The sequence below is a fragment of the Dasypus novemcinctus genome, chromosome 18, assembly GCF_030445035.2.
Source record: "Dasypus novemcinctus isolate mDasNov1 chromosome 18, mDasNov1.1.hap2, whole genome shotgun sequence".
Lineage (NCBI taxonomy): Eukaryota > Metazoa > Chordata > Mammalia > Cingulata > Dasypodidae > Dasypus > Dasypus novemcinctus.
In genome coordinates this window covers 64,829,928-64,842,253 of record NC_080690.1, presented here as the reverse complement: position 1 = coordinate 64,842,253, position 12,326 = coordinate 64,829,928, and the positions used below count along the sequence as shown (strand labels likewise).

At 39.6% G+C, this 12,326-nt stretch overlaps 1 protein-coding gene across 5 annotated transcripts in view; it reads left to right on the top strand.

Annotated features, from left to right (window-relative positions):
* Positions 1 to 7,950, top strand: part of ZNF112 (zinc finger protein 112) — a 73,334-nt gene extending 65,384 nt beyond the window's left edge. For all 5 annotated transcript variants that reach the window (XM_058280388.1, XM_058280387.1, XM_058280389.1 and 2 more), the window contains one exon: positions 3,721 to 7,950. In XM_058280388.1, the coding sequence (XP_058136371.1) occupies positions 3,721 to 6,206 (2,486 nt within the window). In that variant the 3' untranslated portion in view covers positions 6,207 to 7,950. The remainder of the gene's footprint in view (positions 1 to 3,720) is intronic.
* The last annotated feature ends 4,376 nt before the right edge of the window (positions 7,951 to 12,326 follow it).

Here is a 12,326-nt window from a genome sequence, read left to right as displayed (position 1 = left end):
AAAAATAGATATTGGATTATGTTTGTAATCTGGTCTGCATATGATTAAGTTATGATTAGGGCTTTGATTGGGCCACGTCATTAGGGCATTGATTCCCCACCCCTTGGTGGCTGGGGACTCACAGATTAAAGGCATGGCAAAGGACAGAGTTGAGGGTTTTTGAGTCTTAAGCTGGAGCCCTGGGAATTAAGCTCACAGAAGAAACAGAAGCAACCCCAGGAAGAGAGGAACCCTGACCCCAGGAAGAAGCAAGCCCTGGGAAGAGAGGAACCCTGAACCCAGAGAGAAGCAAGACCCTGGAAGAGAGGGACCCAGGAAGCCTGAACTGTCACAGACGTCAGCAGCCATCTTGCTCCAACATGTGAAAATAGACTTTGTTGAGGGAAGTAACTTATGCTTTATGGCCTGGTATCTGTGAGCACCTGCCCCAAATAAATACCCTTTATAATAACCAACCAATTTCTGGTATTTTGCATCAGCACTCCTTTGGCTGGCTAATACACTAGGATTATACTTTAGTCCAGCGAATTTGCTAATCAATAGCTGAAGTCAGTGCCACACTGTGTCTTCCTCCACCATTTTTTGTGAAATGGAGCTTCCGACTCCAGCCACAGAATAGCTCCTGAGGCGGCTTGTGCCATGGTCACCGACCTCTGCAGCATGGAGGGCTCTACTCATGAATCCTCTCTGCAGATGGGCAGTCTCCTCCTTCCATACTTTCAAGGATGTTGCAGGATACTCTTCTGATCTCCTGGAGCCCCCAAACAGGTGCTTTGAATAGCTCTGGGTGATTACTAACCGCCCTGTAGCAAGAGCTGCCTCCAGGAGCTCCTTACTCTTTCACCATCTTGAGAGACTGATCTATATATTCTTTTTTTTTTTTTTTTTTTAAGATTTATTTTTATTTATTTAATTCCCCTCCCCTCCCCCGGTTGTCTGTTTTCTGTGTCTTTTTGCTGCGTCTTGTTTCTTTGTCCGCTTCTGTTGTCGTCAGCGGCACGGGAAGTGTGGGCGGTGCCATTCCTCGGCAGGCTGCTCCCTCCTTCGCACTGGGCGGCTCTCCTTATGGGTGCACTCCTTGCGCGTGGGGCTCCCCTACGCGGGGGACACCCCTGTGTGGCACAGCACTCCTTGTGCGCATCAGCACTGCACATGGGCCAGCTCCACACGGGTCAAGGAGGCCCGGGGCTTGAACCGCGGGCCTCCCATGTGGTAGGCGGACGCCCTAACCACTGGGCCAAAGTCCGTTTCCCCTATATATTCTTTAGTTCATCCAAGCCAATGAATTTTTGTCTCCTTTTTGGAACATGATAGGAAAAATCACTTTACTACTAGTAAAGCATGATTTGGAATCCATGTCTACATAAAGTCAGCTAGTTAATCCACATAAGCAAAGAAAAGATCTGTTTTCATGGAGTCAACTGGTTAATTCTATCCTAAGTGCAGACTCAGCAACTTGGAGAACCATCTGTAGCCTTTGCTGAGATGAGGCATGACAGTCTCCAGTAGTTCTCAGAGACCTTCCTTCACCAACACTCCTTAACACTTCACCCCCCTGAAACTGTTGGTTCCTGCTGATGCCATCTGAAACTCACAATGGGGATGGAAAGAGAAGTTCCTGGTCCATATGGACAGACAGGCATCTCTACCCTGGAGAAAACATCATTACTCTACAAACAAGGACGTCTAAGCATTTGTTTTTTTCTTGTAGCAAGTTATTTCTGTTTTTCTGAATTTTCAGTGTCATCTACTTATATCAAAATCATCAACTTCATTAACCAGGAGACCTTTACTTTTAGTAATCTCCATATTTCACATAATAAGTTGCCTCCTGTAAATTATCTTGCTTTTCTTTGTTTCCTTTTGGTTACATGCTAGTTCCAGCTAGGTATCTTAGTCCACTTAGACTTTTCAGGAAAGTATTTGGCAATTTTGGTTTTCTACACAGGAAGAGACTAGAAAGCGGCATCTCTCTGCATCAGTGAGCAGTATATGCCAAATGAGTTCACGGAGAGGTAATGCCTCTCACCAGGCATGCATACTCATGTTCTCCTTAGAAAACCTTTGCAGTCCAAGTTTTCTTTCTGGAGGTGCTCTAGCCAAATTTAAGTTCTCCTTCCTAGATTTTTCCCTTTCTACTCTCCAGACACTTAAGAAAGTCTGGAGACAGAATAGCAAACTCTGAGGGCAGATGACAGGGTCATCGCCAGAGACATCAGATTCACCAGGAAAGAGTTTTACAACTGTCAAGTACTAGGGAGACACTTCCACAGGTCATTACTTGGGAGTATCTTAAATGGAAGATACAGTCAGAAATACCCACACACCCACACACATACACACCCCTGAGGTGGCACAGTTCTTCTGAGGTGGCACAGTTCTTCACTAGACAGTGTTGTAGGCAGTGAAGATATTGCAGTGCACAAAACAAAGTGCTCATCCTTACATATATTACATTTCACTGTGGAGAGACAGACAAATATAAATAAATAAGAAAGAATTATTTAGAGAACAATATTACTTATGTAATGAAAAAAAAATCCCCTTTTACTGCTTTCTTTTCTGGGTACTATGGAGACTTTGTATACTGCTACCAAGTGTTAGAGTAAATATTATTACTTCAACCCCATTTATCCTCTCATCTTCATAGAGGATACTTTTCACCAGGATATGAAGATCTGCTGTCTGCTTATAATCTGAACTTTAATAACTAGGTGATAAGCCATTTCTACCCAAACATGATCGTTTTCTACTATTCTAGTGTCTCACATTCCCTAAATATTTGAGTAATTTTCCATTAAAATGACCTAAACCAAAATCAGTGCCCATAGCGTTTTGTTTTTTTTTTTTCCAGGAGGTATGGGGAATTGAACCTGGGACCTCATACATACAAAGCAGGCACTCAACCACTGAACTATACCTGCTCCACCCCATAGAGTTTTGCTCATACCTTATGAATTGTCTCAAAGGCACTTACAGGTGCCATGAAAATGGTGGCTTTTATTCCTCCCTCAGCCACTTTTTTTCTGTTGTCGTTTGTAATGGTGTTTCATATTCTGACCTATGCCATCACGCTTGGTGATTGTAAAATAACTTTTGAAAAGAGTTAAAAACTGATATCAGCTCAAAGTGATTTAGGAGAACTTATTATCCTCATGAAGATACAGCTCATTAGAGACAGGCTCCATGATGCCTCAGACATGACTTAAGGCCTGTGTTACCTTCTTCAGCACAGCATTTGATACACAATCTCCTTATAAACAAATATACAAACAAAAATATTACCAGGCCCATGTGTCAGAGAAAAAAGAAAAAGTTATTATCAAGACAAAAAGCAGTTGTCCACTTGAAACTGTATTCTCTCCAATCCGGGAATATCCCCTAGTTTCTCCTTGGGATCTCTACATAGCCCATGGTAAACTCATAATTACATGTATAAATTTTAATGAGGCCTTTTGAACAGTGTAACCCTGTCTTGATGTCTAGGTTGTATAGCAAAGCCTTGTTTTTGAGGCATACGGATAACCTAAATTATGTAGCTCCTATTTGTATACCTGGTTCAGACAAAGAACAGGATTTTTCTAAGCATTTTTAGAGGAAGTGACTTGAATTTTCCTCTGGTTCATTTAAATTTAATATTATGACCTAAGTGTAAAATTTTGAAACCCCTGAATAAAGTGTTCACTTGTCTACATCTCTGAATTCTCTTTATCCTTATAGGAAGCAAGGATCAACCTAAGAAGGAGAGTATTCAAGAAGTGGGACTGAGCTACCTTTCTCCCAAACAGCTTTCCTCCTGGCAGACCTGGCAACAGAGTGCAAGTGGATTAAACATGTGTCTTGATTCCATGAGCAATGATTCTCAAATGCAAAAGCAAGGTGATTCCCTCTGCCAGATTTGGGCAGAGATACCAATTCAGATTTCTGAAGATGAGAACTATATATTGACTCATAAAGAAGATGGTTCCAACTGTATAAAAAATCAAAAATTTCCATCTTGGGGAGACCAACACTTTTGGAAGAAAGTGTATCTGACTGAGTCACAAAATTTTCAGTGTAGATGTCAGCACATTCCCATTAAAAATAATTTCTGTAAGTGTGACTGCATCAATTGGATCACAAATCACAACATTAGTCTGGCAGTTCACAAAACAGGAAAAAATTATAGCTGCCGTGATTGTAGAAAAGACATCATGAAGGCATCATTACTTAGTCAGGACTTAGTTCAAACAGGACACAAGCCCTACCTGTTTAATAAGTATAGAAAAGCCTTCAGTGATGTCTCCATCTCTGAAGTTAATCAGCAGTTACAATTAGAAGGGAAGCCCCATACATACAGTCAGTATGGAAAAGGCTTCAGTTATAGCTCAGTTCTTCATAGTCATCAAAGTGTACATAGAGGAGATGATGGTGTGGTTGAGAGTTCACAGCTACCATCTCATCAACAAATACAAACAGAGGAGAAACTATGCAAATGTGGTGGATATAGTAAAAACTTGAATCAGTACTCCTCTCTTAACACTTATGAGCTTATTCACACCGGGAAGATGTCCTATAGATGCAACATTTGTGAGAAAGCCTACAGTCATAGCTTAGACCTCAATAGTATTTTAAGGGTCCATTCTGGGGAGGAACTCCATGAATATGAGGAGAATGGGAATTTCTTTGATCAGAATTCATGTCTTCAAGTCCATCAGAAAATCCACACTGAAAAACTATACACAGGTGTGGAATATGGGAAGGGCTTCATTTGTAGTTCAAATCTTAATATTCAGCATAGAGTTCATGTAGAAAAGAATCTCTGTAATTCTCAGGAGTGTGGTAATGGCTTCGGTCTGGCTTCACATTTTCAGGACCTTCAGATAGTCCACACTAGGGAACAACCATACAAACATTATTCACATGGCAACAGCTTCAGTCAAAATTCATACCTTCAGAGCCATCAGAAAATCCACATTGGAGAGAAACCTTATATGGAGTGTGGGAATGGCTTCAATTGGAGTTTAAAACTTAAAGGTCATCAGAGAGTCCATACTGAAGAGAAGCCGTACAAATGCAATGTATGTGGTAAAGGCTTCAGTCATAGATCAGTTCTTAATGTTCATCAGCGAGTTCATACAGGAGAGAAACCTTATAAATGTGAAGAGTGTGGTAAGGAATTCAGTCGGAGTTCATATCTTCAAGCCCATCATAGAGTCCACACTGGAGAAAAACCATTCAAATGTGAGGAGTGTGGGAAGGGATTTAGTCGTAATGCATACCTTCAAGGCCATCAGAGAGTCCACACTGGAGAAAAACCATACAAGTGTGAGGAGTGTGGGAAGGGATTTAGTCGGAGTTCACACCTTCAAGGCCATCAGAGAGTCCACACTGGAGAAAAACCATACAAATGTGAGGAGTGTGGGAAAGGCTTCAGTTGGAGCTTTAATCTTCAAATTCATCAGAGGGTTCACACAGGAGAGAAACCCTATAAATGTGGAGAATGTGGTAAAGGCTTCAGTAAGGCCTCAACTCTTTTGGCCCATCAAAGAGTCCACACAGGAGAGAAGCCATACCAATGTGATGAATGTGGTAAAAGCTTCAGTCAGAGATCATACCTTCAAAGTCATCAGAGTGTGCACACTGGAGAGAGACCATATATATGTGAGGTATGTGGGAAGGGCTTCAGTCAGAGAGCATATCTTCAAGGCCATCAGAGAGTTCACACTAGAGTCAAACCATATCAATGTGAGATGTGTGGAAAGGGCTTTAGTCAGAGTTTACGCCTTGAAGCGCACCGGAGGGTCCACACTGGAGGGAAGCCATACAAATGTGAGGTATGTGCAAAGGGCTTCAGTGAGAGTTCACGTCTTCAAGCACATCAGAGGATCCACAAAGAAGGGAGACCTTATAAATGTGAACAATGTGGTAAGGGTTTCAGTGGATATTCAAGTCTTCAAGCCCATCATAGAGTTCATACTGGGGAGAAACCATACAAATGTGAAGTGTGTGGAAAGGGTTTCAGTCAGAGATCAAACCTTCAAGCTCATCAGAGAGTCCACACAGGAGAGAAACCATACAAATGTGAAGCATGTGGTAAGGGTTTCCGTTGGAGCTCAGGTCTTCTAATTCATCAAAGAGTCCATAGTGGTGATACATTTTATAAGATTGATTATGGTAAGGATTATTCTTCATCAGAAAATTCACACAGAAATGAAGTTCTGTAAAATGGTGTGCTCTGCTTTGTTTTTAAGTCCTCACATGGGAGCTGAAATTTTCCATTCACTAGAATTCTTATAGTAGAATTTTTTTTTTCCTTTTTAATGAACAATATAATGTTTTGGCCCAACCTCAACATTCCCAATGGTTAGGAGACCACATAGCAGAGATGCCTAAAGAGGGATTTGGTCAGAGCCTTATTAGTTATTGTACAGGAGCTAACACTTCTAAAAGATAAGAGAATGGTCAGGAATTTAACAAAAATGTAATACTGAGTGTGCCTAAATCCATGTCCACTAGAATGTAAGCTCCATGAGAGAAGGGACTTTTTTCATTGTAAAATCTACAAAACCATCACATTTTATAACTCAGTGTAGGTGCTCAGTACTTTTTTGTTAAGAGTAAACATTATAATGGTATAATGTTTGGAAATATTTCCAAAAAAAAATTTCATTTAAAATGTATTTGGAGGAGGAATTTTACAAGTATCTTAATATAATCACTTCAAGTAAATGTGCTTTTTACACATGCATAACATCAACAGTATTGCAATTTAAACATAAATTTGGTTGTAACCCTATTGTGATTGGCTCCCATCCTTTGTCCCATCTTTTTTCTTAAGCAGGGACATGCTGGATTTCTTAACATTTAGTCTCTTTCTATGTAGTACACCATCAGGTTAAGCTTGGCTGTGTGTGAGTGTGTGTATCTGCATATACACATGAGCAAATGCTCTGTACCAATACAAAACAGAACATTGCATTTTACGTGACTGAATTTTTGCTCCTGTCCTGTTGTGTTAATTTACTGTAATACTTGCAGAGTCAGAAATGATTATTAATGACAGATACTGTCTTAATAAATGTCTAAGTTTTAATATTTGTTTTTTTTTAGTCTTCCTGTTTCCATCAAAGTCCATTTGATCTGATTGACTTCTAAGTGCTGTAGACTTTGTCCATTCCAGATCTTGTTAGGCTCTGGCAAATTTGAAGGCCTCCCTATCCCCATATTTCTCCCTCTTCTACACAAAAAAGGAAAAATCTTGAATTTTTCTAAAAATTTTATCAGGAAGTATTGATTCATAGGACAGGATTGCCATTTACTTGCTGGTCTCTGTATTAAAGAACAATGCTCTTTGTTCAGGAGAGTGAGAAATACAAGCTTGTTGGAGAAGAGTTGGGTAATATGTATCAAAATGTAAAATGTGCGTGGCCATCTGAGAAAAAATAGAATAATTATGGTTAAGGAATTTTCACAGGAAGAAAAGATATACAATGGTGATCATTTTTTAAATGAAATAGATGTCCAAATGTCAAAGTTTGAGATAAATTTTAATATTTTCCTCTAAGTGGAGCTTTGGAAAGTATGGCATAGATCTAAAATGACAGGAATGGAACATGCATATTGTTTAGTAAAAATGTGGATTGTATTTTCATAATTTATTGCAGTTTATTTAAGTACATACATATATGCTCAATTACCTGCTTATAGATAATATGTGAAAGATTATTCAGCATCATGTAAAACAGTGGTTTTTTCTGACAAGCAAAATTTTGGCTCAGTTTTTTCTGTTTTATAATTGATTAAAAAAAATTTTTTTTTACCATGAACATCTACCAATTTTACCAAAGCAATATCTTCATAAAAGACTGTGAAACTAATTAATTCTTTATAGTTAGGAACTCATAATTGCTGTATTTCATTATATGTCATCTAATGACCAAAATTAAAGAATAAAGTCTCTGAAATTAATTTTCAAAATTCTCTCAAATTTTGGGGATCCAGATAAATTAGGTGTCAGCAACTTTATCTTTCTGGGAAATTTCTTTGAGTCTGAAAGCCTATGCAGTGAAGCATGTCCTAGTGCAATTTAGATAATGATTCATCATAGATTTCCCTGTCAGTTTTCCCCCACAAGATGAATGAGGTGACCAAAGCACTGGCTTAGCCTGATTTCCAAGGTGCTAGTTGATGTAGAGCATTTTTTTTTGCTATCATACTTTCAAGGAACGGTCAAAAGAACTCAAGGTGGTTTTATCAACCAGGATGCTTTTAGTTGTAAGTAGCAGAAAATTTAACTCAAGGTTGCTTAAACTAAAAATATTTTTTGTTTACATAAATGAGAAGTATACGGGTAGGGCAGGACTTAGGTCTGGGTCAGTCAGGGCTCTATAAAGATTTCCTTTCTTTGTCTCACCTCAGTCCCCTTGTGTGAATTCTTGTGTTGAGATTGCTTGCAAGATGATGGTGTTACCTGCTTTTTTGGTTCATAGCCAAGGGAAGAGAGCTTCTGAAGTCTCATTTTAGTTTTGGGTCCCTCCTGCTTCCCAAAACGCATAGGATCTCTGACCTGTCTGATCCCTACTCAAGACTAAAACTAAGCCAAGATGACAGAGAACACCCCTGGTCTCCACGAACAGGCTGGATTTCTCTTAGTGATAAGCAGCAGCAGGCTACACTGGGAAAAGGGTATGAACATGGACAGAGTACTTCTGTGACACAGTGTCTTCCTCTCCTGGGTTGTGAGTATATGTGACTAAATTGTTGCCAATCTCATCTGTCCATTGTCATGGTGTGAGTAGACAATAGAGATAGGCAAAATGCCAACACTGGATATGAATATTTCCATGTGTGTAAGAGGAAAGGATCTGGGTGAGAATGTTTTTAACACCTTAACAGAGTTTTTTTGTGGAGTTAAAAGGAATAGTGATGTTGGCTGGCTCTTCCTGAATACGCTGGATACAGTTAAAAAAGAAAGGGATGAGCTTAAGGCTTCAAATTTGCAATTGAAGTGCCACATGAATGATGTGAAAGTTTCATATGTGCTTTGAAAGAAAATCTTGTTTTGTGCAGCCACAGAATTGAGATCTCTGAAAACCAGACTTAGAGTAACAGAGTTATAATGGAAACTAAAATCTCAACCTTGCTGGATGTCTACTGTTAAAATGAGGGCATTGATTGGAAAGTAGTGGAATCTTGGGGATTGGGATAGAGTCCTATGGGTTGATGATAATGGCAATGGGGACATTGAAACCCTAAATTCTGCTGAGATTCTGCCAGATGAACCTGTAATGAGGAGAAAGCCACTCGACCTCCTTCCTACCCTGAGGAGAAGACCACCCAATGTCAAGTCTGTACCACCCAGCCTCCAGCCTGCCCCAGTGAATCCTGACCACTTCCCCATTCAGAGGAGAGGACCACCCACCCTCCATTCTGCCCCCAGAAGTCCCGACCTCCCTTCCCTAAGGAGACAATCACCCTACCTCCACCTTCCCCTGAGGAGTCTGCCATACAACCCCATTCTTGGTCCAAAGCTGTATTAGGATTCTCTAGGGAAATGGAACCAACAGGAGATACCTGTAAATAATATGAGATTTTATAAAATTGTCTTGTGACTAGGGATGCACGAGTCCAAATTCCATAGGACAGGCTGCAAGCCAGGAACTCAGATGAAGGTGCTTGCTGAGTTCCCTAAGAGAATGGCTATCTGAAGCAGAAATGGGAATTCTCTCCCTGAATGCTGAAGTCACTTCTTTTAAGGCCTACAAATGATTGTAGATGATTGATTGTAGATGGAACCAGCCATCTATGCAGTCAACTCACTGATGATTAAAGTCCGTGAAGTACCCTTGTATTACAGTTTGTCCAGTGCTTGCTTGACCAAACAATTGGGCACATTACCTGGCCAAGCTGACACATTATCACAATAGGTTAATAGAAATTACTCAAACTAAAACAGAAAGAGTAAAGACAATGGACTAGAGCATCCAAGAACCCTGGGACAATAACCTATGGTGTACTATATGCATAACTGAAAACCAAGTGGGAAGGAGAGAGAAAATGGAGAATATTTTTTTATTTGAAAAGAATCGCAAAATATCCAAAAATAATAATAAAAAGCGTCAGTATCCCAAACAGGGCTCAAAAACCCTACAAATATTGCCAAACCAAAAATAAACAATATAGAGAAAATACTGAGGGTAGACGGGTAAAAGACATTACATATAAGGAACAAAGATTTCAAAATAACAGATTTCTTATCAGAAACCATTCAAAACAGTGGACTGACATTTTTAGAGTTCTGAAACAACAACAAAAACAAAAACTCAATAAAAAACTCTAAGCCCAGCTGTTTTTACTACTTCCTATTCACCCCATTGGTGAAGAAGGGGTTTCCCCACCCTAAATAGTACAAAATAGTTAAATGCATGACACCTGACACTGGATGGATGCTGTTTAATCACATATTCACAACCCAGGGGAACTGCCTTCAGGAGCAGAGTCACCCAGCAGGGGCTGTGGGAGGGAGGGACTTTGTAGTAATGAGAGTGGGGTATCCCTGGTTCCCACAGGTACAGATTGTATAATCCCACAGGCTGGCAGGGAACTGAAGCCCATTAGGTTAAAAACTGGGTAGAGTGCATCTGGTGGGGAGCCTTTCCTACTGAATGAAATGCAAATCTGGTGAGAACAGGCCTTTGGGGCCCTGTGAGGCTCAAGATGTCAAGGGAGCAGATGGAGTTTTAGGTCTTAAAGTGGATCTCTTGATACCCTGACATCAAACATGTACTTTAATGGTAATTTGAGAGACCAACAGAGAAGGCTCTCAAGACATTCAAATAAGCATTTTTAAAGGGCAAAGAGAATTAAGAAGGCCTAATTATGAATTATGGCCTATAGCGTACTTTGTTATATTTTTCCATAACCCCCTATTACTAACAAAGCGTATCTTTGGCATTGATGTAAGAATATTACGGTGTTAACTATAGTCTATAGGTTACATTAATTGTGCTTTTCTCATGCTTCTCCACTTTCTTACCACCTATCTACTACATTCTTTTAATGACAACACACTATGTTTATGTATTAATTTTTACTGAACTAATTTCCTACAGGTGAATGTTTTTCACTAGCTCAAATATGCTGTGAAAATTTTAGAAGCTCAAAATGTATCTTCTTTCAGTTCCAATGAACTCATCCAGTGTCCTCTCATGGATCAAGGGATCTATGGTTAAAATTGATTTTTCAGATTTGCAGATATAATACAATTCTGTAGTTAGTGTTTGTTACTGATTTCTAGCTCTATTGCATTTTGACCAGACAACATACTTTTTATTATTAAAGTTTTTTGAAATTTGCTGATTGCTTAATTACTTATGGTATATGGTCAGATATTGTAAATGTTCTGTGTGTACTTGAATAGATGTATATTCCATTGTTATTGGATGCTATATTCTCTATATAATTATTAGATCAATTTCCCTGAGAATGTTGTCATATTCCATATTCTTACTGTTGTTTACTCTTTTTCTGTGCTTTTGTCCTATTAGGTACTCAGATAATGATTTCTTCTTGTAGTTCGGCTGATCTTTGATTCATATATTTGATATTTATTACATGCATAAAAATGTATATTTGTGTTGTTATTGGGGAATTTAATCTTTTTATGATTATGATATCTCCTTTACTATTTCCAGCATAGTTTTTTTTTTGCCTTAAAGTTTACTTTGCCCATTACTTATGCTATATTTTTTAATGTAGTGACAATATATGGTTTAGGATGACAATGTCTTTCTTCCATAGAAAGTTTCATTTGCTTTTGCCAATTGCATACTTGGTGGAGGCAGGAGGCACATGCAATGCACGATGACCTTAATACAATCTTAGGGATAGAGATGATTTGAAGCTGGGCTTCAGTCCTTGCCAGGGAAGGTCTCCTTCCCTTTCCACCCTTAGTCTTAGCATGCGTTCTGTTGGAGTTGTCTACAGAAAACAGTGATTGTGCCAGTTCTCTTCCCACCTGCCACACTTTCAGTTCCCACATTTGCTTCCCTAGCTCCATTACAGTCAAAAGTGCTGCCTAGGGAAGCGGATGTGGCTTAACTGATAGAGCTTCTGCTTACCATATGGGAGGACCTGGGTTCAATCCCTGGGGCCTCCTGGTGAAAAAGAAGAGAAACTGCCCACATGGTGAGCCAGTGCCCTGCACATGTGAGTCACTCAACAAGATGATGACACATCAAAAGAGAGAGAAGGTGAGAGACAAGGTGAAGTGCAGCAGAAACCAGGAACTGAGGTTGCACAATTGACGGGGAACCTCTCTCTTCATCAGACGTCTCCCGGATTGA